At 40.6% G+C, this 27735-nt stretch overlaps 1 protein-coding gene across 5 annotated transcripts in view; it reads left to right on the top strand.

The window, feature by feature from the left end:
* Positions 1-27735, top strand: part of NCOA3 (nuclear receptor coactivator 3) — a 122695-nt gene that overhangs the window by 69658 nt on the left and 25302 nt on the right. For 3 of the 5 annotated variants that reach the window (XM_055137512.1, XM_055137516.1, XM_055137513.1), the window contains 4 exons: positions 23113-23217; positions 24538-24710; positions 25162-25262; positions 27188-27362. In XM_055137512.1, the coding sequence (XP_054993487.1) occupies positions 23132-23217; positions 24538-24710; positions 25162-25262; positions 27188-27362 (535 nt within the window). In that variant the 5' untranslated portion in view covers positions 23113-23131. Of the gene's footprint in view, positions 1-5054; positions 5180-23112; positions 23218-24537; positions 24711-25161; positions 25263-27187; positions 27363-27735 lie in introns of all 5 variants that reach the window. The other 2 variants (XM_055137514.1, XM_055137515.1) reach the window with 1 other exon arrangement.

A 27735-nucleotide genomic window follows, 5' to 3' on the forward strand; every position in this document is an offset into this window, starting at 1 on the left:
AATTTCTTGTTTGGTAGTCTTCTGATTTCTGAGTCTTCTTTCTGTTTTAGTGAATTCTGTGTTGGGCGTGGTGAGACCTAGACATTAGCCTTTCAGTATTTTGATAAATTATGTAAATTACTTGAGCTCAGTAGTTCATTTCATAAAACCCAGAATCCTGGCTCAGTGCTCTGGAGTTGCTCCTTACACGCTCAGGGGACCAGGCAGTGCTGGGGATGAAAGCTGTTCCTCCTGCACGATAAGCAAGAAAGGACTCAGCACAGTGACGTGTCCCTCTAACCCTAAATTGCTTGTTCGTAGGATTATGAATAAGAGAAGTGATAGTGGTTAGGGAATACTTGAGCTCCATACAATTGCAGAAAATTGCAGTTGTTTTATATCTGAGTAGAGAAGGATAGTATAGAGTTCAGTGATACCTTAAAACAATCTTTTCAGGGGCTGGAGCGATAGCACAGTGGGTAGGGCGTTTGCCTTGCACACGACCGACCCTGGTTCGATTCCCAGCATCCCATATGGTCCCCTGAGTACCGCCAGGCATAATTCCTGAGTGCAGAGCCAGGAGTAACCCCTGTGCAGAGCCAGTGTGACCCAAAAAGCAAAAAAAAAAAAAAAATCTTTTCAGTGACTTTCCTCTATTAGTGAAAATATTTTTATAAATATTCAACAGAAAAATTCAGCTTCAACCTCAGAAGTTTAAAAACCTTGACATTCTTTGAAATTGCAAACTGTTATTATTTATGGACTTGGAAATTAATTCTCTGAAGTAAAGCTTTTTATGACTCTGTGTAGTTGGATGAAGGAATGAAAAAATTGTCAAGACCAGAATAATTATCAAGTGCCATTATGTCACATTTTATTAATATTCTAGTTTCTAAAATTGTATCATAACCTTCTAGAAACTCTTGATATTAAAAAAAGTATTACTAGCATATGAAAGGCATTCTAAGTTGTAATAACTGTATTTATCTTTGTCTTTTGGCTTAATTTGAAATTGAATTTATACAATTTGAAAAAAATTGTCATAAGTTCTACTTTTATGACCTTTAATGAAAATGAATCAAACTAATGGAAGTCTTGTAAAGCAACTGTTACTTAAAAATGAAACAATTTAAGTGAATTGTGCTTAGGTTTGTTTCATATGTTTAAGAAAAATGATATTTGTTAATTTAATAATTTACCTGTTTGACAACAACAACTGTAAAGCTAGAAGGCACTGGAGATGAGAATTCGCTTGCATGGAAAGTAGGAGTGGCTCGGCGTCAGTTTCCTTAGAATGAGCATTTCTCTTGTTTTATAGAATATAATTAGGTTCTGTATAGCTTTAAGTTTCTGTTATGTTGCGTACATGTTCACTGAGTGGTGTTGGTTTCAGTATATTCCTTTGAGAAAATGTGGGTATTTTCTCCTCTCTTTTTAGGGGCTACACCTGGTACTCTAGAATCACTAAGTGGTAGGGATTGAACTCAGGGCATCATGTGTGCTTCCATTTGAGCTATTTCCCCAGCCCCCATTTCTTTTGCAGTGTCCTCAGTTTCTAATATTCCCTTTGGTTCCCCCCTTCCCCCCCCCGCCCCGCCCCATCACATTCTGTTCTTTCCTTTCCCCTTCCATTGTTGTTGCTGTGACTGTGTATCACATGCACACTATTGGGTGCATTTGCTTACACACTTCGTTGTGGTGCTCACTGGGGAATGCACACTTTCAGTTGGTGCTTACCAGTGGTTGTATATTTTAATTGTGCTCCCACAGTCTGAGGTGCAGTGGAGATTACACATTCTACTGTGGCTTTGGGGGTCCCAGACAGCAGATCCACTGGGAGCATGCTCAGTGTCTGTGGATGTTGCAGGGCTAGAACTTCCAGCCTTGAGTTTGCAAGGGAGGTGCTTTTGCCACTGAGCCATTTATGGAGGCCCTTCCTTTTCATTCTTCCTCCTTTTCCCTTTCCCTCTTTCCCTTCTCTTTTTTCCTTCCGCCTTCCCCTCCCTCTCCTCTCTACCTCTATCCCTCCTTCTTCTTCCCCTCCCTTTCTTCCCCTCTTGCCTCACCCTTCTGCCCTCCCCTCCCTGATTTACAGTACTGTTAATAATAGGGTTTCGTTTGTTCAGCATTCTAACAGTGGAATTCCACACCCTCTATCAGTTTCACTTCTCCCCACCATGTCTCAGGGGCTCTTCCCAACCAGCCTTCCTCCCGCTCCCTGGGTTGATTCTTTCTTAGACTTTAAAAAATTTTTAAAAATCTGTTTATATGACTACATCTGTTCTTGCAGGTTGTCAACTTTTTTCATTAGAGTCCTTATTATGTCAATTATAGTTAAAATTATATAATTTGGCTATAGATTTTGTTAAAAAATAATTTTGGTTGGCAGGGGGAGGGAGGCAGTTGCTCTGCCAGAGATACAGTCCACAGTGCTTCGGGACCGTGCTCTGCCAGGTCTCGGACCCAAACTCTCAGCGTGCTGACAGTGTGCTCCAGTCCTCTGAGTCATCATCTCCCTGGCCCGAAAGATGGATTCAAAACAACCCAGCTTCTTTGCTGCGTACTAACAAACTCTGGAGACTGCTCTGCAAATTCTGTCTTTACTTACTTGGTGCTGATGGTTTCTCATGTAAGAATACAGGCGCCCCAGTCTGGAAAGAGAGTTCAGTGGCTTGCATGTGGAAGGCCCGGTGCTGACACCTGACATTGTATGTGGTCTCCTAAGCTCCTCCAGGAGCAACCACCAAGTGCCCAGTGGGAGTGGTCTCCGAGCATCTCCGCAAAAGAATGTAGGCGACCATGTCAAAACTTGGATGTTCACAACAACATTATTTTAAGTAAAAAAAAGAGAACAGCCCAAATATTCATCAACTTATAAAAAAAAAGTAAAATATGATATTCATATAAAGAAGTATTAATCAGAAATAGAGGGGAAATCCTAATGATACACTATAAAATGGTGAATTTGAAAGGATAGTCATAAATGAAAAATACTAAGACCTAGATATTGTGGTTCTATTTATATGAGCTGTTCAGAATAAATTCAGAGGCAGAAAGTAGATAAGAAGTTACAGGAAGGTTGAAGGAAGGAGGGGGGATTGGTAAGGGAGAGTGAGAGGGAGAGAGGATAGAATGTACAAGCAGGGAAATGACTGGTAAGGGCTATTGGGCTTTTTGTTTTTATCTTTTTTTTTTTTTTCTTTCTGGGTCACACCTGGCGTTGGCGTTGCACAGGGGTTACTCCTGGCTCTGCACTCAGGAATTACCCTTGGTGGTGCTCAGGGGACCATATGGGATGCTGGGAATCGAACCTGGGTCGGCCGAGTGCAAGGCAAACGCCCTACGCGCTGTGCTATTGCTCCAGCCCCTTGTTTTTATTTTGAATAATAAAAAATGTTTTAAAAAATGGGTTTTGTAGGGGTCTGAAGTGATATTCCAGCAGAGAGGGCATTTGCCTTATATGGGCCTGGACCTGGATTCAATCCCCAGCATCTCTTATGGTCCCTGGAGCACCACCAGGAGTAATTCCTGAGTAGAGCCAGGATTAAACCCTGACCATTGCAGGCTGTGACCCATAGCAAAAACAAATGGGTTGTGCTGATAGCTGTCCACTCTCAGTATCTCAGTATACTTTGAGCGACCGAGTGGTTTCCCTAATGTGGATAGTATGTGAATTATATCTTTTTCTTTTTTTTTTTTTTACAGACTTACAAACTTTCTTAATTACATTTCAGTCATAGAATGATCGAGTACCCATCCTTCCACCAGTGCCCATTCTCTACCACCAATGTTCCCAGTATCCCTCCCTCCCCTAGTCTCCCTACCCCACCTCGCCCCCTGCCTCTGTGGCAGGCACATTCCCTTTTACTCTCTCTCTCTCTCTCTTCTTTTGGATGTTATGGTTTGCGATACAGGTAGTAAGTGGCCATCATGTATGGTACATAGTCTACTTTCAGCACACATCCCCCATCCCGCGTGAGCCCTCCAAGCATCATTTACTTAGTGGTCCCTTCTCTATCCCAGCTGCCTTTTCCCCCAGCATGTGAGGCTGGCTTCCAAGCCGTGGGGTGATCTTCCTGGCCCTTATCTCTATTATCCTTGGGTGTTAGTCTCCCATTCTGTTACTTTATATTCCTCAAATGAGTGCAACATGGAGAGTATCATGCTAAGTGAAATGAGTCAGAGAGAGGGGGGCAGACATAGAGTGAATTATATCTTAAAGCTGTTGTTTAGCTAGTTACTGGATGGAGAGAGTTCAAAGGGAGAGATGGCACATCTTTTCTTCCTTTTTCACCCTCACCTTTATTTTACTATGTCTGGTTCTATGCTCAGGGGGTCTTGATAATGCTAGGGGTCCATAGGTAGTGTCAGGAATCAGTCAGCATCAACCACATGTGAGGCAAGAGATTTACTCCCAGTACTAGCTCTTTGTCCTAAGAGCACATGCTTTACCTGACAGTGACCCAGGCTTGGTCCCCGACACGGCATGGTTCCCTTGCAGCAGTGCTTGAGTACAGAGCTAAGAGTAGTTTGGGTGTGATCTCTTAAACCATGCAAAAACACAAAAGAAGTTAATTCAAAATATAGCTAGATTATAGTGGAAGAATATTGAGGGATCATACTAAGCTATATGATGCCATGAAGAAATTTTAATTTGTTTTATTGTTACTTTGGGACTGGAGAAATAGCACATCGGGTAGGGCGTTTGCCTTGCACTCGGCCAACCCGGGTTGGATTCTCAGCATCCCATATGGTCCGCTGAGCACTGCCAGGGGATAATTCCTGAGTGCAAAAGCCAGGAGTAACCCCTGTGCATCGACAGGTGTGACCCAGATAGGAAAAAAGAAATTGTTATTTTTTCTTGTGGCACTGACCTCAAAGGGTTTGGCATGTCAAATGCTCTGAAGTTTCAGAAATACTATTTTTATTCTCCTCCCCCCTTTTTTGTTGTTGTAATGTCCAGGGCAGGTCACACATTCTTGGTTGTGGTGCTTGTTTTCGGTCATGCACTTCACTTGTAGTGCTTGTTTACATTTTGGTTACAGTGCTCACTGGGTTTCTCATACTTGTTGCAGTACATAATCAATGAAATTGTATACTTGGTCTTGGTGTCGGGATCCCAAAGACCTTGTTGCTTGGATCGTGCTCAGTGCAAGGGGGCAGTGCTCGGGACAGAACTCTGCAGTCTCATACTTTCACGGTAGGTGCTTTTACCACGGAACTCTCCCTGGGCCCCCGCAGAAATGACATGTTAGTTGAAATCACCTTAGTTTTTCTAAAATTGTTTGTAGTCTTTATTGTGGAAGTCAGCCTGCATATAAACTGTTGGATGAACATGAATTCCATCACTATATCTCTTTCAAGAGAATTTATATGGCATAGTCTTTAAAAATCAACTTGAGGCTGGGAATATAGCTCAAAGAAACAGCTGCAGAGTTCTGGTTTTTTTTTTTGTTTTGTTTTGCTTTCTTTTGAGTCACACCCGGTAATGCACAGTGGTTACTACCGGCTATTGCACTCAGGAATTACTTCTGGCGGTGCTCAGGGGACCATATGGGATGCTGGGGATTGAACCCAGGTCAGCTGCATGCAAGGCAAACACCCTACCCGCTGTGCTATCACTCCAGCCCCTTAAAGAAACAGCTGGAGTACATGCTTTGCCTATAGAAGATCCAGGTTTCATCTGCAGCACTGCAGAACCTCAGCGTCTCCTGCTCCTGTGATTCCAAACCAGAAACCCAGCAAGCACCTCCCCAAAAGTCATTTATACTCAGACCCCTATGTACTTTGTTATTTGTTAGGAGTTTGTAAGATCTTACTGGCATCTTATAGTAGTAGGACTAGAAATCAGTTTTAAAGCAAGCTGATAGGGGGCTGGAGTGATAGCACAGCAGGTAGGGCTTTTGCCTTGCATGCGGCCGACCTGGGTTTGAATCCCAGCATCCCATATGGTCCCCTGAGCACCGCCAGGAGTAATTCCTGAGTGCAGAGCCAGGAGTAACCCCTGTACATGCCAGGTGTGACCCAAAAAGCAAAAAAAAAAAAAAAAAAAGACTTAAAACAAGCTGATAGTAACTATTTCTGAAAAAAAAAACCCAAACAAACCAACAAAGCCATATTTTGTGTGGATCTGCTATGTTTTTATTTTTGGGCCATATTCAGTTGTGTTCAGGGGTCACTCCTGATGGTGTTCGGAGAATCATATGGGATGCTTGGGATAGAACCTGGGTTGGCTGCATGCAAGGCAAGTACCTTACCCGCTTACAGTTTCTCTGGCTCCAAAAATTTATTTTATTTTATTTTTAATTTTAAATTTTTATAAGATTGTTCACATTAATTGATTACGTTCAATATTTCAACATCAATCCCACCACCATTACACTTTCCCAGCACCAAGAATCTGTTTTAGAGATAACAAAGTACTGTGGTAATAAACAAAAAAAGCCAAAGTTATTTTACTTGGGATAATTTCACCATGTTTATTCATTCACCTCCACTTTATTTTCCTTATAGGTTTTAAAACTTTGAGTCTCCATTGCAAGGAAAAGTGATGACTGGTGGTGTTATGTTTAAAATGTGAAGGGAAGGGGCTCAAACGATATACAGCGGGTAGGGCATTTGCCTTGCCTGCGGCCAACCAGAATCCCATATGGTCCTCCAGGCACCGCCAGGAGTAATTCTTGAGTGCAGAGCCAGGAATAAGCCCTGAGCATTGTGGTGTGACCCAAAAAGCAAAACAAACTAACAAAACCCAAAACAATAAAATAAAATGTGGAGGCAGCTGTTTTCTCAGATGAATGTTACAGTATCGATACATTAATAATTTCAAATATTTTTAATTTAATATTCATCATATAACAGTTTACTTTCAAAGATAATTTGTTTTTTAGCTTTGTTGAGATACTATATATATATATATTTTTTTTTTCTTTTCTTTTTTACTTTTGGGTCACAGCAATGCACAGGTGTTACTTCTGGCTCTGCACTCAGTAATTACTCCTGGTGGTGCTCAGGGAACCATATGGGATGCTGGGAATTAAACCCAGGTCAGCCGTGTACAAGGCAAACGCCCTACCCGCTGTGCTATCTCTCTAGCCCCTTTACAATATTGTTTTTAAAAGTAGATTGTACTTGATGTATTTTGTTTTTTTCTTTCACTTAATTACCTTTTTGAGTTATACCCAGTGGTGCTTAAGGGCTGCTCGTAGCTCAGTGCTTGGGGTTACTCTTGGTAGTATTTGTTCCTAGTGGTATTGGCCTGGTGCAGTGCCAGTGATAGAAACCAGGCTTCACAAAAGCCAAGCATGCCCATCAGCCCTTTAAACTGTCAGTTTTACGTATCTTCCTGACATAGTTTGTTTTTAAAGTCAAAAGGTTAAAAGCTAAACTGGTTTATTTTAAAACCTTTAAGTATATATGTAGAAAATGGTTAAAGTAGTAAGTTTTTTTTTTTTTTTGGCCTGGAGTCAAGGATGTACCCAGGACTTTATACATGTTAGTGATGTGCTCTCCCACTGAGCCATATTTGTGGTCCAAGATCTGTCTTTGACATGGAGACTATCTGCTCTAGTTTAATCCAATCACTTTGGATTGGTGGAAATGGATGGAGATAAGGTTTTAGTAATTTTTCATAGTCAGGGTTCATAAAAAGGACAGTTTTATTGGACTTGGAAAATGCATACGTTAAAAAATTATCAGATTGGTAATAATATAGCTCTTGTAGTACTTAATTTTATAACTTAATTAAGAAATATAATTGCCCTAAGTATCAGTTCAGCGATCTAAAAAGTGAACTGCTGTACAAATAGTCCAGTTTATGTCTCTTGTTATAAATGGCCTGTGTCTCATGCGGCAAATTCCTACGAGTAATTACTTTCTTATGATTCCTCTCTTTCCAGAAATTGTTTTAATAAGACAGTTTTTTAGTCAGTGTAATATTTAACATAGAAAGTGTGTATTATTTTGAAGTTGATATTGAAAACCACTGAACTCCTGACCTTGAATTGAATTTGCTAAGTATAACCATTACAAGCAGCTGGTGGATTCAGAATCGCCTGTTTTGGGTCTGCTTTTGAAAAACAAGTATGTATTGGACAGTGAGTGCTAGACAGCTGATATTTATCAAGGATAACAGGAACCTTGCTCATTTTCACACTTTAAAGCAACTTTGAAAGTTTTGCATGTATACACATGCTCAACATATGTTCCTCAGATTTATTCTTATCATGTATTACTGCTCATTAACACAAGAACCTGAGTATCCTTTTTTGTTGTTGTTGGCTTTGTGCCATGTCCACCAGTGGTGCTTCGGGTCTGCTCCTGGCTCAGTGTTTGAGAGTCACGTGAGGGTTGCTCCTAGCAGTGCTGGCGACTATGTGGTGATGGGAATTGAACCCTAGTCTCCTGCATGCAAAGTATGCACTCAGCCTGTTGAGCTGTCTCTGTGACCCTAGGTATGAATCTTCAATGAGTTTCATGTAGTCAGCTTATATAAGCACATGAGACTCTAAAGATAAACTTGTAAGATACTTAATTCATTTTCATAGAATTTTATCTTTCATAATTTTTAAATCATTAAACTAAACTGTGCTTAATGTATTCCAGGTTGCACTCCAGTATCATACTGTATGATTTGGCATTTTAAAAATTCTCCTACTAGAAAATTTGGCCCTAATAAAGAATACTGAATTATAGAAATTACTATATATATATTTTTTAAATTTATTTATTTTTAATTAGAGAATCACCGTGAGGGTACAGTTACAGATTTATACACTTTTGTGCTTATACTTTCCTCATACAAAGTTCGGGAACCCATCCCTTCACCAGTGCCCATTCTCCACCACCCGTAAACCCAGCGTCCCTCCCACCCTCCCCAATCCCATCTCCCCCCCACCCCACCCTGCCACTGTGGCAAGGCATTCCCTTCTGTTCTCTCTCTCTAATTAGCTGTTGTGGTTTGCAATAAAGGTGTTGAGTGGCCGCTGTGCTCAGTCTCTAGCCCTCATTCAGCCCGCAACTCCCTTCCCCCACATGGCCTTCGACTACAATGTAGTTGGTGATCGCTTCTCTGAGTTGACCTTTCCCCGGAATGTGAGGCCAGCCTCGAAGCCATGGAGTCAACCTCCTGGTACTTAGAAATTACTATATTTTTAATCAGCTACTGGTAGCCCTTCTCTTTGAAAAAAAAATTTAAACTCGTTATCTTATTGGAGGCTGATATAGGGCTGAGTACATGATTTTGAATCTTGTTTCTTAACATTTTAATATTTTCTTTAAAGTTTGATTTTGATAATTAAAAATAATTCTAGGGAGTGGAGTAATTGTACAACTTGTAGGGTGTTTGCCTTGTATGCAGCTAACCCAGATTCAGTCCCCAACACCCTGATGGTCCCACAAGCTCTGCCAGGAGTGATCCTTGAGTGCAGGATTAATCCCACCACTGGGTGTGTGCACCTCCTCATCTCCCCAGAAGGAAGTAATTTAGAATGAACTACAAATTTCATAACCTGTTAGTCTTATTAATTAAAATAATACCTATTTTAGCTGCAGATACTATAGCCCTTTGATTTATTCTTATGCAGATCATATTGACTTACTGTAAAAATAGAGGTAGACATGCTTTGACTTCAGAGGTTGAATAGGCTGTACACAGCAGTAGTAATCCTACTATTTCCAGACATGATTCAATATTAAGTCTTTGCTTCCTAAGAAGGAAGTTAAAATTTAACATTTTATGTGTATGAGAGCACTCACTTGGGCTTTCTTTAGGTTAAGCTTGATGAGTGGTGTGGAGGTGCTACGTGCATTGTGGATGTTTCATTACATAAATAGCTCTCTCCCAATTCTATTTGGTGAATAAGAAGCCTGAGTTATATATCTTTTAATTTTCTTTTTGGCAGTTGTAAAGGAAGCCATTTTATTAAGAATAATGAATACTGAAAGTTGAAATTTAGGATGATTTGCTGGTGTCTTTATATTGAAAAAAACAACAGCAGCAACAAAAGCAAAACCAACTTGCCTGGCAGAGCCAGATTTATAACTTAAAGGATTGGGGTACATGCCTCACATGTGTGAAGTCCAGGGTGATGCCTGGCATCACATGCCATGGCGTCCCTTATACTTGTGGATGTAGTCCTGGAGACACTGAAATCAGTGGTTGGCCTTCATGACCTCCAGCATCAATAGGCCTGAGCACATTGCATCACTGGGCTTGAGCATCAAATAGTCTGGTCTTAATTGACAACTGTTGCTGGGAGTGGCTTCTGGACTTCCTGAACATTGCTTGGGAGTCTTTGCCAACAAAAGTTGCAGGGCAGCTGTGGCATGTGATTGTGGAGGGGGCTGGGGGGCACACCCAGTGGTGCTGAGGGCTTCTTTCTGGCTCTGTGCTAAGGGATCATTCCTGGTAGGACTCTGGGAACTATATGGTGTCCCAGGGATTGAACCTGTCTTAGCCATTGTACTAGTTCTCCATCTCCTGTTAATGTTCTTTAAAAATGAGAATTTATAGAATTGCTAGTGACCCAAGTGATCTTTCTAGTAACAGATAATGTTTCTACAAATTCCCTTGAAGGAAATGCATATCAGAGAGGTTTAAAGAATATATTTGAAATGTTTAAGAACAATTTAAGTGTTACATGAAAACTTTATTTGTAGATGAGCAGAAAGAAGATAAGGGAAAACATGATTGATAACCACTGATGCAGTGAGTTGATTAGAAATCTAGCAGCCTTGACTTAAATACTTTTTTGTAATACCATGGTCAGGTGTTCTGATGAGTTTCTTGGGGATTGCCCCTGGGAGTGCTTAGAGGACCCTGTGGTCCCATCCATGGACTGAAAGCTGGGCCTTCCTCTCAGTCCCCCACCTCCACCCCTCCTCTTGTCCCCATGTAAACTTTGTAACTTGCTCACTTTTTTTTTTTTTTTGTAGCACTGTCTTCCTGTTGTTCATGGATTTGCTTGAGCAGGCACTGGTAACATCTCCATTATGAGACTTGTTACTGTTTTTGGCATATTGAATACTCCACGGAGAGCCTGCCTGGCTCTGCTCTGTGGGCCGGATACTCTCGGTAGCTTGCTGGGCTCTCTGAGAGGGACGGAGGAATCAAACCTGGGTTGGCTGTGTGCAAGGCAAATGCCTTACCTGCTGTCTCTATTCTGTCTTTTAACATGAGCCACGGCTGAGCTAACTGGAGATTTGGCCAGTTTATAGGACTTATTAACCTGAACCCATTTCTTAGTAGTAAGACCCAGATCAACTGCAGATGGTTTGGACTTTGAGCAGCTCTGCAGCAGGGTGTCCTATGTCTCGTTCCCTGTGTTTGGGTTACAGATCAGCCATTAATTTTCATCAGGGATATTTTATAGTGCAAATGCAACTTGTGTATAAATAATTACTACTTTGTTGATCCCTCACTGTGGGTCATCAATTTGTTGAATGTAAAAAAACGTTTGTGTGTTGATGAATACATGTGTTTTTCATCCCAAACACATAAAGTGGGGAAATGCGATCTTTATTGTCTCTTATGGACAGCATCCAGTATGTTAAAGAGTGACTGTTTTAAAGATATTTAAAATTTTGTTCAGTTAAAATTTTTTTAACTGAACAAAATCCTATTTTTTTTCAAGTTTTTTTTTTTTGTTTTTTGTTTCTTTTGGTTTCCCTTTTAATCAAGAGTGTATAATTAAATGTTAGCTTCTAATATTCTCTAACAAAAATGAGTTGCCCCAGCTTCAATTATACATGCATAGGCAGGTTTTGTGGAATACAAAAAGAATCTCTATAAAGTCGTGAATCATGAAACTGACCTTTGAACAATACCTGTCAAACCAAGCTATGCTTAGCTGTTTTATTTTAAGTTATTTGGGTGATGCTCTTTTTATCCAATTACTCAGGACTTTTATTCCTGCTTGGTGTAATTCCTTCCCTCTAACTCTTATGTTCTTGAGGCATAGATTCTTAGCTCTGCATAGTTTATTAAGTGCATTTTTTTAAATTGAGGAATAGAGAAGCGGTTTGAATTATTATTCAGTTTAGACTTGGGTACTTTAAAAAGTTTGTACTAATGTTACTTTTCCTGAAAGGCAATTGGGGGCCAAGGAGGTAGCTCAGCAGATGAGAGCCCATGCTTTGCATGCAAGAGCCCAGGGTCCAGGTCCAACACCACATAGTCCTCTGAGCACTACTGGGAGCAACTCCTGAGCACAGAGCTGGGAGCAGACCCTTCCCTCTCTTCCCTCTAGCATCCTCAGTTGTAACCTCTAAACTACAAAATATTTTCTTATTTGGACTTTGATAATACATGCTTTTGTTCATTTGTTTTGTGATTCTACAATTGATTTGGGAGAATTAGGGGAAAAGATTTTGTTACCAGGCATGTAACTTCCAGGATATGAAACATTATTTTTTTAAAGGTGCTGTTTGAACTGAAAGCTATTAAACGAGTAGAGTATTAAAGCTATTGAACTAGGAGTAATTATAATTACTCTTGAGTAAGAAGCTGTGAAGTCAGATAAATAGAAAAGACAATGAAAATAGCCACGATTGAGCCACAGAAAAGATGGGTTCATTCAGAAACTCTTGAGTCAGACTTGCCATGTCAGTCTGTTCAAGTTAGAGACTTTCTGTCCCCACCTCAACTTTTAGGCTAGGAAATCTACGAGCCAAACCATGTTTTCCCTTTTGAACATATTTCCCTCTTTGACTTCAGTACTTTTTCTCTGAAACTTAGTTTGAAGTCCTTGCTTTATTTATTATTATTTATTATTATTATTATTATTATTAAAATAACAATGTCACAGGTGTGTCCATTGTGGTTGTTTCATGGTTGTATTTTGCTTTGGTTTGGAGTTCTACCCAGCTATGCCCCGGGCTTATTCCTGGCTCTGTGCTTGCTCAGGGATCACTCTTGGCTTGGGGGACCATATGTGGTGCCGGGGCCTGAACCCTGTTTGGCGGTGTGCAAGGCAGGGTTCCTACCTGCTGTACTGCTCTGGCCCCAGTAGCTTCATGTTTTTGATGGTGGTGGATTGGGTAACTTCGGGAACGTGGCTGGGCTCATGTGCTGTTCTGTCTCACCCTTTAGTTACTTCAGTTCAGGGATTCCTGTCTTGCAGTTGACCACAGTTACCGTTCTCTGTATCCGTCATGGTTTGCTTCGTGCTGCCTCTGGCATAGCAGTTTTGCTGCTCTCAGCTATTTGCTTTCCCAGGTAACTAATACTGTCAGCTGTTTGATTTTTACGTTTTTTTCTTAGAATGTTTTCTTGTCTGAGGCAGGTAGAACAGATGGATTAGGGGAGAGTGGGACACAGCTATGATCATCTCTCCTTTACAACTTCGCTGCTTATTGATTACATTTAAGTTGTTTTATTTCTCTCTCTGAAATTTCTCTCTCCCCAGTTTCTCCCTACTGCTTTTCTTGATCCAGCACTTTATCTTTAACCATAAGGGGCTAAAAGTTGACTTTGTTTCTGTCTTCTGTTTTCCTCTCTCTGCTGCTTGTATTTTCATTAGGTGCCAAGGGACACCTTAGATATAAAAATGTTTTTCTCAGAGATATGTCCACAAAAAAAAAAAAAGCCACAGATCAGAAAAGGAGGTTAAAAAATAGAGCATTTTGTACTTTACCTAGCACCGTGGTTTTCCTCTTCAGTATCTACTTAAAGATTTCTACTTATTTCTCAGTTACACTGAACCTGTTTATTACCTTAAGAAGTATATATACATTTATGACAACAATTTATTCTTTTGGGGGCTTTATCTTAGCTAACAGTTATTAGCTAAGATACTTGAATTCCCAAGTTGAGGATAGCCTGGACAGTTCTGGCTAATTTATTTGCCTGAATCTTCAGAATTTACAGATACATAGAATGTTTGCAGCCATTCGTTTTTGTGGAACGTGTTTGTGTTTGGCCTAGTGTCCCTCGGACAGCTTGCCATTGTTTCCTGTGAGAGTGCCTTATATTGTCTGGCATTATCCTCCTAAGAAAGATAGGAGGAACATGTGAGGTGTGAAGATGCCCACTTTTACAGGTGACAAAGTTCCTCTTTTATGGAATTAAGATTCAATTCTCAAGCTCAAGTCCAACAATTCCCCACTGTGTTTTCATTGTATCATAGTAATAAGCCAGTGGGAGGATTCAAACTGCTAAGTTATATTTTGTTTGGGGGCCACATCTGGCAGTGCTCAGGGCTTACTCCAGCCTTTACACTCAAGGATCACTCCCGGTGGGCTCGGGGACCATATGGGTTACCGGGAGTTGAGCCCAAGCTGGCCTCGTGCACCTTTCTTTATCTGCTGTACTATTTCTCCAGCCCCTTAAGTTGTTTTGGTAGGGAGCTTGAAGCCCAAAGGATTTTTTATTTTGAATGAAAATAAATGAAAAAATAACAGGAAGGAAGCAAACATGTTACTAACATAAATCTTGTTTTTTTGTTTGTTTGTTTGTTTGGTTTGTTTTTTTTTTGCTTTTTGGGTCACACCTGGCGATGCACAGGGGTTACTCCTGGCTCTGCACTCAGGAATTACCCCTGGCAGTGCTCAGGGGACCATATGGAATGCTGGGATTCAAACCCGGGTTGGCCGCGTGCAAGGCAAACGCCCTACCCGCTGTGCTATCGCTCCAGCCCCACATAAATCATGTTTTATGGGAGGGAGGGGGCATTCCCAGGAAGGCCCAGAGGGGCTGGTGATTTTCATGCAGAGGTCCTGCAGTGCCAGGGATTACCTGGGCCCCCTCACGATGTTTGGCAATCTTCAGGGTTGTATCCTGTGGTGCTCCCTGTTTGAGAGTTTAAAGGGCTGCACGCACTGGGATCGTGTGGTGCTGGGGATTGAACTGGGGTTGGTTGCATGTGAGGTGAGTTGCATAACTCTCATACTGTCTCTTTCTACAGACTTTTCAAACCATGATTCTCCAACACAGTCCATTGGAATTTTCTGTATTTTTAGGAAAATGGTAGAGTTGGTGAAAAGTACGATTAATGGGAAGTAAAATGATACTGGGCTTAGAAAAAGGAGTGCGAAGTAAGGAGGTAATAGTAAAAGAAAAACCCTATAAAACTCTGATGCAAGTTTTAATACTGATTTAGAGCTTATAGAGTAGCCAGTAGAGACAAAAAGTGAACCAGAGTAGAGTGGTGTGTAAACTATAATAAAAGCATGGAAAGTGTGTAAAATGTTAGAATAAACAGTCTGAAAAATGTATTTAAGAAGGGGAGCCAGTTTCTTTAGAGCTCAGAACGCTTTCACCAGAGGCTCTTGAGTATTCTTTGAGGGAAGAGGGATGTAGAGATTTAAAACAGAAACTAGTAACTTAAGGTTAAAAATCAAATACAGAATGTTTTTGTCATCATCCTTTGTCCAAAAGTCTTTCCGTGTGGGTTGTTTTGGTGACTGCTGTTGCAGTGGTACCGATGAAGAAGGGTGATTGCTAGTATGTTGTGGATTTATTGTAGGAGTCAGCATAACCTTCAGAACATTGCGAGAATTACCCAGCTAGTTAGTATGTTGTCAGGAAAGGGTAATTTGATTTGGATGGAGCTGCCTTGCCTAACTCCCTCTGCACTGTGTATATTTGTGAACTTCAACTCTGTTGCTCCAGTAGAGGTTGGGAATTCTCTTGGCAACAGGCTTCCAGTTGCAGCTAGCACCTGCCTTGGTTAATTGGCATTCCCTCTTCTGGTACCAGTGCCTCCCAAGAGTTTGTGTTTGAATTCAGCTTGTTAGGTTTAAGCTGAATCATAAAAGTAAAGAGGTTTGGGGGCTTGTTGATTGAGATGAAAAGCCATGAAACTTTGTGAATAAAGAAAGAGTAAAATAGAATGCTTTATCCTCCTGCCAGTCCCTTTCCAAATTATAAACCAAAATTAGAGGAAAAGAATGACCTGATACTGCACCATTTTCTGGCAACATCTGTACCAAAGGTAATTTATACTTTTCCCTCCTTTTAAAACAAACAAGCAAACAAATTGGAACAACTGTAGGCAGATAGGTTTTCTGTAAGCTGTAATCCCATGGCATTTTATGTGGTGCCCTTAATTTTAACACTTGCCAAATTGGGTTGTTAAATTGTTTATGTTTTCCCCTCTCCTAACTTGTGAATTCTAGCAGTTTGTCAGTTCATCTCTATTTCCTGGACCTAAAATGGTTTTAGGGATGCAAGTGTTTGAGCTGACATGGAATTAAATTGAAAAATGGATTGCATGAGGTACTTAATACTCCTTCTAAACTTAACGGGTTATTTAACAATAACGGGTTATTATTGCCAGTTTGTTTTTATTTGAAACTTTCCCTCTACTTTCCTTCATGTCTCTCTTCGGGGTCTCTTCCAGAGTTGTATTAAAAAACATAATGCGTAGGAAGTATTAATGGAAGAGTCATCCAGTGATGAGTAAATAGTCTTGTGTTCTTGAATTGTCTCTCCCCCAACTCAACCCCTCAAATCCCTTTGTTTTTGTTTATGGGTCACAGCTAGTCTGATCAGGGCTTAGTCTTGGTTCTGCGCTCATAGATCATTCTTACTTGCAAGCTCAGGCATATGGGGTGCCGGATATCAAATCCAGGTTGAACATGTGCATGGCAAGCACCTTACTCACTGTACTATCTCTCCAGCCCTACTTCTAAGCACAGAGAAGTTACAGTTTATTCATGTCTTTTTTCCATGCAACAGATTGGAATAAAATCTTTAATATGATACTTAAGATAATCTTACAGGATTTATCTTAGACTAACTAGGATTTACTCTAGATTGCTTTATGGTGGCAGTATACTAAATTGTCTTGAGTAAGAGTATCAGTTTGAAATTGAGTTTTGGGCATTAACTTCATGTGTGAATGTCTTACAAATTTTCCCCAAGAGTAATTTTTTAAAATTGGTTTGAGCATTCTCTACTTTTACATAGTGCTTCAAGCAGTTTTCAATAAATCAATTCAAATCCACAGTTGTTTGAAAAATTTCCTTAAGTTACTGTGATTCTCTGGAGAAACCCAGTAACACTCCCTAATTAGTGCATTTAATCATACCTTGGATAAGTCAGGAAAACAAGCCTGACAAACTAAATTACCTGTGGGATAGTTAAAAGTTTTTGCCTAAGCATCTAATCCAAGAAAACCCAAGGATAAAAATATTTCACAAACTATTTTAGAGTCTAGTTTCTTTCTTTCTTTCTTTCTTTCTTTCTTTCTTTCTTTCTTTCTTTCTTTCTTTCTTTCTTTCTTTCTTTTTCTTTCTTTCTTTCTTTCTTTCTTTCTTTTCTTTCTTTCTTTCTTTCTTTCTTTCTTTCTTTCTTTCTTTCTTTCTTTCTTTCTTTCTTCCTTTCTTTTTTTTTTTTTTTTTAAGTTTCTTTTTTGCTTTTTGGGTCACACCTAGCGATGCACAGGTGTTACTCCTGGCTCTGCGCTCAGGAATTACTCCTGGCAGTGCTCAGGGGACCATATGGGATGCTGGGAATCGAACCCAGGTCGGCCGCGTGCAAGGCAAACGCCCTACCCGCTGTGCTATCTCTCCAGCCCCTCTTTCTTCCTTTCTTAATCTTAAGTTTTTTCTTTCATTGCTGTGAGAGCCACTGACCTTCTAACGTGGAAATAAGGGTCATAGTTAATACTGAATTAGTGACAAAATAGACCATTGCATAGGGCAGTTTACCAAGTTAATTTTAGAGTTCTGTTTTTAGAGTTTTTAGCGGCTTGAGAGGAATAGCAATGTTGATTTCTGCTGAGCTTGATGAGCTCTTTGCCTGTTCCTGATGCTGAACACTTCTGTACCCTGGGTCACATCTTGGTGTTCTCCCTGATGGGCTGAGACAGCCTGTTAAATGGAGATGGGGTAACCCCAGCAGTGTAAGCTGTTTGTTTTTGAGGGGAGGGGATAAAATGTCTAATAAGCATTTTGAGATCATACTTTATTAGAGCCTAAAAATATTGTAGTATCAGCTTTGCTACCATGTTATTTGTCCGATGTGTTTTAGTGAAAAGTCAGTCATTTCTTTAGCTATAAAATGAGATGCTATAGCAGTACATACTTTGGAGACTCCAGAGAAAATCGTGTAGTATATTCCATGTGCCTGGTACTGTGCTGCCATGAACGCTATTTCCTTCATTTTTTTTCTTTTTTTGGGTCATACCCAGTGATGCTCAGGGGGTTTACTCCTGACTGCATTCAGGAATTTCTCCTGGTGGTACTCGGGAGGACCATATGGGATGAAGGGATTGAACTTTGGTTGGTCGTGTGCAAGGTTAAACGCCCTACCTGCTGTACTATCACCCCGCCCCATTATTCCCTTCTTTTGCCCTTACTAATTTAGAAAAAAAATCAGATTCTTTGGTTGTTTTCTGTGCCAGTTGAAATTTACTGGCTAACCTCTCACATTTCTACTTGGCTTTTCTTAGGTCCACTTTTCTTAGTATCCTAATGGATACCAATGTTGTTGATTGATATCTTTTCCTTTTGAACAGGGAGTACTTCCTGTTCCTTGTCCTTGGCCAGTTTATTGTACATAAGAAAAGTTTTCCTTGTTGTCTTAATCATAAATAATCAAAAATAAAGCTTTTGAGCTGGAATTATTGAATTAACTGTAGTTTGGAGATATTCATTTTCTAGCAATTTAGAATGTTTTCTGCATGCCTAAGTATGTCCACAATTTATATACAGAAGCATCTATCATTTGTGAAAAGTTCTATCTAGTTGCTCTGAAGAGTCCTGCTCATTTTATATCTGACATACTATGAACTGTCATTATTTTTCAGATAATATAGAGATAGTATGAAGGATTTTATAACATGCTTCTATTCTTTATTTGAAGTAATCTATGCATCAATGTAATCTGAACTTCTCAAATACTTATTGTCCACAGATATTTATACAGTGCCCAAGAGAGCTCTTAAGTAATATTTCAGGAAAGGAAAACAATAATAAAAATCACTTTAGTTTCTGGAAGGTCAAATTCATGTTGAACAATTGAATAAATTTTGGATATTGGAATTTGATTTAACAACAGGTTCTCCACTGGAGTGCTTTTCTAAACTCCAGAGCTGGGCTTGAAAAGACTCCTGGGACTGGATTATCTTCTACTGAGAAACGCGGAGAAGGGGTACCTACTGCCAGTTTTGCAATAACATTTGGGGACATCTCTTCATTAAGATCATTAAAATATATGTTTCACACAGCTGAATTATAACATTTCTTTTTGTTGTTTTATTGGGGGCCACACCCAGCAGTGCTCAAGCATTATTCCTGGCTCTGCACTAAGGGATCACTCCTGGCAGTGCTTGGAGACCTTATGGGATGCCAGGGATTAAACTCTGATTGGCCACGTGCAAGGCAAGTGCCCTGCTCGCTGTACTATTACTCTGGCCCATGGATTGATAACATTTCTAGAGCACAGATAGTTTGTGCGGGCCAAGTATGTATTGTGATTCTAATTTTAAATGATGTACGTGATAATTTAACTGCAAGGAACTAGTACTAGAATTAGGGTGCACCTTTAATAGATTTCTAATCAATGATACTATGAGACTTTTGCATGACATTATTTTCTCCTTTGAGTTTGGATTTTCCCAAGTTCTCTGAATCTTCTAAACTAGAAAGGTAGTAACTTAAGATGCAAAAGTATACATATGTTAGCTACTGATCTGTGATTCTTAAATTTTAGAGCTTCTGGAGAAAAATAATCTGTTCTGGTACTTGCTCCATCCCCATCTCCCCTCCTAAACATCGACTGCTAACTGAAATCCTTTAGATCTAATGTGCATGTATTAGGCATTTATATTTCATGCCTCTAAACTAATAATTTGCCAAACTTGATAATATATCCCCCAGATATGTAAGAGTTGGGTCTGTCTCTGCCAGTGAGAAGCAGAAAACAGACCTGTAAATACTATTTATAAATTTTTTATGTCTATATTAAGACTGTAGCACTGTAGCACTATCGTCCCGTTGTTCATCGATTTGCTCAAGTGGGCACCAGTAACATCTCCATTGTGAGACTTGTTGTTACTGTTTTTGGCATATCGAATACGCCACGGCTAGCTTGCCAGGCTCTGCCGTGAGGATGGGATACTCTCGGTAGCTTGCTGGGCTCTCTGAGAGGGATGGAGGAATTGAACCCAAGTTGGCCATGTGCAAGGCAGATGCCCTACCCGCTGTGTTATCGCTCCACAGCGTGTAGGACGTTTGCCTTGCATGCGGCCAACCCAGCTTCAATTCCCAGCATCCCATATGGTCCCCTGAGCATCGCCAGGAGTAATTCCTGAGTGTATGAGCCAGGAGTAACCCCTGTGCATTGCTGTGTGTGACCCAAAAGGCAAAATAATAATAATAATAACAATAGTTATTAATAATAATAATTAAGACTAGTATCGAATAAATAGAAGGTTGCATACAGTATCTGTGCTTAGAAATTGTTGCATTAGTTGTTTTATATCCTGAAGATTTTTTAGGGTAGGAATACTTGTATTTTATTATTCAGATTGAACCTGTTCCTTAGGCAGATGAAATTTAGGAGACATATTTGACCTACATGGTATCTTATTGGTAGAGTGCTTTGTCATTCAGTCGTGGATAGCACATGGTCTTTTAGAAAATGTGTACCAGGGTTTACCCATACTTTATAAAGAACAAGAGCTGTGTCACACCTGCTCCTAAAAGTAGGAAACATGAGAAGTATTTTATATCTTAAATAATTATGCCTTCTTATTTGGATAATTGCCATTACCTTGTTGCTTTTGTTTCGATGGTGGCTGGGATCAAACGCAGGACCTCACAAGAGCACTCCAAGCACTCTGCTGCTGAGCTATGTCCTGAACCCCCACTTCTGTTTGTAATTTAGGATTTTGCATGAGCACATTTCTTGGTAATTACCTTTGTTGCTAGATGCATAGTTCATGCACATCATAACTTGTTCTGCAGGGTCAAGAGAACGGGCCACGTGTGTATATGTCCTAAATCCACATATCTAGGTTTCTGTCTACACATAAGCATTAGACTTAGAGTTGGATACATTTCTGGCTTGAATAATTGTGATTATTAGTTTCTTTTTTATTTATTTATTTTAAAAATTCTTTTATTGATTCACCATGTGGAAAGTTACAAAGCTTTCAGGTTTAAGTCTCAGTTATACAATGCTCAAACACCCATCCCTTCACCAGTGCACATATTCCACTACCAAGAATCACGATATACCTCCCCCCTTCCCCCCACCTCCCCAGCCCCCCACCCCACGATTATTAGTTTCTTATACCAAAATTGTCATGATTTAGTTTGTTTTGTGACCACACCCAGTTATGCTTAGGACTTGTTCCTGACAGGGCTCTGCACTCAGGAATTTCTCCTGGCAGTGCTCAGGGAACCATTTGGGTATAGGGGCTTGAACGCAAATCAGCCACATGCAATGCAAGAGCCCTGTCCTACGTCTGCTCCCTCACTCAGCTCCCTGGACCTAGAACATTTTAATATAGAGCTCTTTTTTTTTCCTTTTTGGGTCACACCCAGTGAAACTCAGGGGTTACTCCTGGCTCTGCCCTCAGGAATCACTCCTGGTGGTGCTTGGGGGACCAAATGAGATGCTGGGGATTGAACCTGGGTCAGCAGTGTGCAAGGCAAATGCCCTAATCATGTCATTCTGATTTTGTTTTATTTTTCTGCCACGCCCAGTGGTGTTGGGGGTGTTGAATGTAAAGCATGTGCTGTAGCTCTTTGACCTGTTTTCTTACAGTCATTTTAATTTTTACAAAAGCAACATATCTCAAGTTTACGCAGCATCTTATGGGATTTTACAACTTTCCTCCCTTTCTGGTAGTATTGTGCCACCTAGTGGAAATTTCTTTTTCAATAGATGCCTCAGATTTTAAATAAACTGCAAGGTGCATGTTAACATCTGCATTTTATATTTAACAGTGTTCTAAAGAATACAGTGTTTGTACTTGGTTGACTTGGAGTTCTTTAGAACATGATTATTCTATCTAAACAAGAGTTCAGGACAAACAAAAATTTTTAGTTTTTGTTTAATAGAAGGAAGATTTAATAAATGTCTTAAAATTATGAGCTTTTAAAGTATTAAACCGTCCTCTTTCCAACTGGAAATATCCTACATTAATTTTATTGATTTAGTTTCTTAAATCTACCCACAAGGGTAGGGTAGGAGGGGAGGCACATCTGGCAGTGCTGAGGGACTACTCCTGGCTCTGTGCTCAGATATCTGTCACTTGCAGTGAATGCTTTGTGAGCCTCTTGGTGCTGGGGCTTGAATTCAGGCCCCTAACATGCAAAGGCAAAGCCTGCTCTCGGCCTGTTGTGTTGCCTCTCTCTGGCGCCTGTCCATCCAACTTGAACCAAATGTTTTCATTAGGTAATTTAATTCCATTACTTAAAATAATGGTTGTTGTGACCATGTCAAAATCAGCCCGTCCCAGTAGGTAGGATGCAGTGGTGTTTACAATGTTATTAGTAGCACAGGTGAGATTTAATTTGAACTAGCAGGAGAAAAACACATTAGATGATAGATATTAATGAACAGGTCCAAAGTTTGAATAATTTAACTTTTTGTCATTTGAAGAATACTTTCAAATGATAAGATAAATTAATTGTCATGCTTACTTGGGTGCAAATAAATTTAGGATTTTGCCATGGCAAGAGATGAAAGGGTCTTCTTTCTTGTTATCAAAAATAAAGGTATCATGGGGCCATAGTGATTGTATGGAGAGAAGGGTGCTTGCCTGGCAAGCAGCCGACCCAGTTTCGATCCCCAGCATCACATATGGTCGGTCCCCTGAGTACTGCCAGGAGTGATTCCTGAATGAAGAGTCAGAAGTAACCCCTGAGCACTGCTGGGTGTGGCCCAGAAACAGGGAGAAAGAAGGATGCCTAGTTATTTGAGGTATCCAATGTTTTCATTGGGACTTAAGACACTTTCCTGTCTTGGGGTTAAACATAGTCGTGATTACACTAAAATTAAACAAGAATAGGAAGTGTGAAATTGAGTGTAGATGACCCATTTATGAAAACAAATGCTTAGAATTTCTAACCATTTAGGGAAAATAGTTATGTATGGAATAGTGTAGTCATTCCAGCTTACATCTTTCTAGAGTCATGGATATTTTATAACATTTCTGCCATGTTATTCCTTTTTAGTTGCTGATGTGTAGTCATCATGAGTGGGTTAGGAGAAAATGCCTTGGATCCATTGGCCCCTGATTCACGAAAACGCAAACTGCCATGTGATACTCCTGGACAAGGGTAGGTGACTAGTTTCCTGATGGTTTTCCCAGGTGTCCTCCCTCTACTTTTTTTGTTTGTTTTAAAGATCCCATTTCAGCATTGTCTTATTTACATTCTCTGATCGGTACTTTTGTATTTGGCTTGACTTAAATAATGTAGTTTTGCTCTATAGTAGACAGTGGTGCATTGCTGAGGTGACCATCCTTATGATATAATAGAAGCTTTGTCACTGATTCAGTAGAAGTGAGAGAGTGTGTGTGTGTGTGTGTGTGTGTGTGTGTGTGTGTGTGCGCGCGCGCGCGCGCTCACGCGCCTGTGTTTGTGTGTGGTGAGGGGGCACACCCGGGTGTGCTCAGGGGTTACTCCAGACTCTGCATTTAGGGAACACTCCTGGCCAGGGGCTTGGGGAACACATGAGGTGCTGGGGATTAAACCATGGTCAGCCATGTGCAAGGCAAGTGCCCTACATGCTGTGCCCCTAGAAGTGACAATATTATACTAACACAATTCGTCTTAGTGAAAGTGGTTCAAGTTATGAATAGGTTACAGCTAAGGTAAATAGCTAAGGTTGTTACAAATAAGAATCTTTGCTATCCTTCATGAACAACTTCTAAGCTGATGAGTGGCCATTTATGTAGTTTCCTGAATAAAGTTAGAAGTTTGGAAAATAGACTATTGAAGGGGCTGGGATTATGGCACACTCTGAATTCACTGGGCCCTGCCACCACATCCCCACTGAGCATTGCCAGGTGTAGCCCTGAAGCCCCCAAGCACTGCTTGCATGCGTGGACCATGAGATTGAACTGTTGGATCCAGTTGATAGAAGCAGCACCCCCCACCCCTGCCTGCTCCACTTCAGAGATAGCTCCAATAAAATCCTGCAGTTAAAATTCTAAGCATAGAATTATTACAATAGAATAGTGAATTCTATTACATTCCTAAGGGGTTTTAAGTCAGGATCATTTGAACTTGAATGTAATATTTGAAAAATTGAAAGCAAAAGAGAAAATAATGTGCAATTCATAAAATGTCATCATTAATAGTAAGCACTTTAAAAAATAATTCTTGTTTTACTGTCTCCATGGAGGTCAGGGCTATCCTTATTTTGCTTATGAGAAAACGTGAGTAGCCCAAAGCCACTGTGCTAACAAAAATTGGATTTAGATTTGTATGAATTTCTGCCATTTTATATCCCTTCTCTGAGATGTTGTTTTGATCATTTCTGTTGGCTGAGTTTAGTTTGTTTACATAAGAAGGTAATATAGTGTTGTGTTGTGAGTGATTCTGTTCACAGCTCTTTTGTGGGTGTATTTACTCATGGCTTTTTTTCCCCCTCAGTCTTACCTGCAGTGGTGAAAAGTGGAGACGGGAACAGGAGAGTAAATATATTGAAGAATTGGCCGAACTAATATCTGCTAATCTCAGTGACATTGACACTTTTAATGTCAAACCAGATAAATGTGCAATTTTAAAGGAAACAGTAAGACAGATACGTCAAATAAAAGAGCAAGGTAATAACAAAGTAAGAGAACCACTCGAGTCTTTAAGAAGGAGCTTGCTAGCTATCTTTTTGTTTTTCTTTTCACTGTCTCATTGCTTGTATTAAGAGACTACTAATGGAAGCTAGGCGTTATGGAAATAGAATAGTTGACCAGCTTTGCTCTTTTGGAAATAGCTAACAGAAATAGTAACTAGATTATTTGGAAATAATAACTAGAAAGAAGCCCACTTTCTAGTTCTCCGTAGGAAGCCACGGAAATGATACGTGTAGCAGTGAAAGATCTAGGATAAATCTGATCACCTGGATAAATCTGAAACCTGACTTACTTTTAAAAGTGATAGTAGCATTTCTTTCCCCCCAAAATGTGTGTGTATATGTGTGCATGTGTATGTGTCCATTTTGCCGATTTAATCTATAATTAATACATGTGTTATTTGTAGTTCTGCCTTCTTTCTTTTCAGGAAAAGCTATTTCCAATGATGATGATGTTCAGAAAGCAGATGTATCTTCCACAGGACAAGGAGTTATTGATAAAGATTCCCTAGGACCACTTTTACTTCAGGCAAGTATTTAAATAATTAAGCTGTACTTATGTTTTAAAATCCACAACATTTTGGTTAGGAATTTTCTTTTTTGATTCATGAGTCTTTGAATGTTCATTGTTTTATTTTGAGGATATACCCTGAGGTACATGGCAGCTGCTCGGTGGACTGTGTGGTCCCAGGGGTTGAACTTAGTTATTCTTCTAGGGAAAAAGCGTGTGCTCTGACTCATTGCGTGATGTCTTTGACTCCAAGTGAGATTTTATTTTTTGGGGGAGTGGAGGGTTGAGCCCCACCTGGCGGTGCTCAGGGCTTACTCCTGGGTCTGTGTTACGGGATCATTCCTGACAGAATTCGGGACCACGTGTGATAGCAGGGTTGAACCCAGATCAGCCTTGTACAAGGCAGGCATCTTGCCTACTGTATTATTGCTCTGGTCTCAAGTGAGATAATTATTTTTGGTTGTTGTTTTGGGTTTTGGTAGTGCTGTGCTCACTGACAAGCCACATTTCTGGCCTAATCTTTGTTTCTTTGGGTTTTTTTTGTTTCTGTAAATTTTTGTTTTAATTTGAATTGTTTCTTGAGAGCCCATTACTGATAGATTGAATGAGTCAGGGTTATGATCATTTCAGTAACTTTGATGTGTGTGTGTGTGTGTGTATATATGTGTGTGTGTGTGTGTGTGTGTGTGTGTGTGTGTGTGTGTGTGTGTGTGTGTGTTTTAAATTTCAGTCCAGGAATTCAGCTCCATTTCTAGAAGTTTCTTCTATAGAAATTCAGTATCAGATTTAAGAAATTTCGGACATGGCACTTGGTTTTCCAGTGGTGACAAATCCTAGGAGTTGCCGTTTTGGCATTCTCTTTTGATTCAGGATAGGGAAAGTATGTTCTCCAATCCCTTCAGGAAGTAGAATTGTTCCCAGCATTAAAAGTACATGGAGGGGCTGGAGCGATAGCACAGTGGGTAGGGTGTTTGCCTTGCACGCGGCCGACCCGGGTTCGATTCCTAGCATCCCATATGGTCTCCTGAGCACCACCAAGAGTAATTCCTGAGTGCAGAGCCAGGAGTAACCCCTGTGCATTGCCGGGTGTGACCCAAAAAGAAAAAAAAAAGTACATGGAGAGATGAGACCGTGAGTGAGGTGCTTGTCTTGCACATTCCCAATCTGGGTTTGATCTCCCGCATCCCATATGATCCCCCCGAGAACCAGGAGTAATCCCTGAGCGTTGCTGGGTATGACCCCAAAACAGGACAACAAAAAAAGAACAAAACCACGACATCAAGCAAGTTAAAAACAAATTTCTCTTTTTCCACTTGATATGCTGCTATTGGTACCAACCTCCCTGCCACCAAGCAAACCTGCTAGTGTTGATTTCCTTTAACCAACAGGCGCCTGGAGCCAGCCACTCAAAGACCCGGGTTGTTGCTCTGCTCAAACCCAAGTAGGGTGGGCACCTTTCCCTCTATTACAGAATGGGTGACTGAAACAACAGAAATGTAGACCAGCCTTGATGTGTGTGTGTGTGTGTGTGTGTGTGTGTGTGTGTGTGTGTATGTGTATGTTCCCATCTGTCCGTCTGTCTGTCCCAGTCCTCCCTAGTACTGAGGCTAGTGTCTTGGCCTGTTAAGGCAGGTGTTACAAAACACCACAATGTAGTTCTGAAGATCTCAAGACTGACTGAGAACAAGGTGTCAGGCTTGGTTTCTCCTGCAAGCTCTCTTTCCTCTGTATGTATATTCTTCCTGTGCCCTCTTAGGACATTCCCTCTCCATGCCTGCTCTGCCCCTCTCCCTTTAAAGGCCCCCATTGAGGTGGCACTGACGATTGTTCTTGGGTTCTTGTGCAGGCTTCTCTTTGTAAAGTCCCTCTCTAAATGTAGTCACTCTGTGAGTTAGTCAGGACAGTTAGTCCATCACCGCCAGTATTAACAAATCTCATTTTAGGCACTGGATGGTTTCCTGTTCGTGGTGAATCGTGATGGAAACATTGTATTTGTGTCAGAAAATGTTACACAATACCTGCAATATAAACAAGAGGACCTGGTTAACACAAGTGTCTACAGTATCTTGCATGAAGAAGACAGAAAGGATTTTCTTAAAAACTTACCAAAATCTACAGGTAGGCCTTTAATGTGTATTTTCTAAACAACTTAAAACAGAACCCTTTTGCCTCTTTTTTTCCTTTTTGTCTCCCAAGCCATGCTCAGGGGGGCCCTGGGCCCCTCCTGATGACTCCTGACTAGCAGGGTAAATGGTGGCATGCATGGGCTTGAGAATGTGGTGCTGCTCAGGCCCTAGGCTGCTGAAGCTTCCTGGGGGCCCCCCTGGTGCTGCTTGAGGGCCTCTGGGACTCCATCTGTCAGTGATCAGGGGCCTTGAGAGTGGCACCAAGCAGTGCTTGGGGCACCATGTGTAGCTGGGGTTTTAATCAGGATTGGTTGCTTGCATGCTTGCACCTTAACCCCTTTCCTACTTCTCCAGCCTTTATTTCT

Source organism: Sorex araneus, chromosome 5, assembly GCF_027595985.1.
Source record: "Sorex araneus isolate mSorAra2 chromosome 5, mSorAra2.pri, whole genome shotgun sequence".
Classification (NCBI taxonomy): domain Eukaryota; kingdom Metazoa; phylum Chordata; class Mammalia; order Eulipotyphla; family Soricidae; genus Sorex; species Sorex araneus.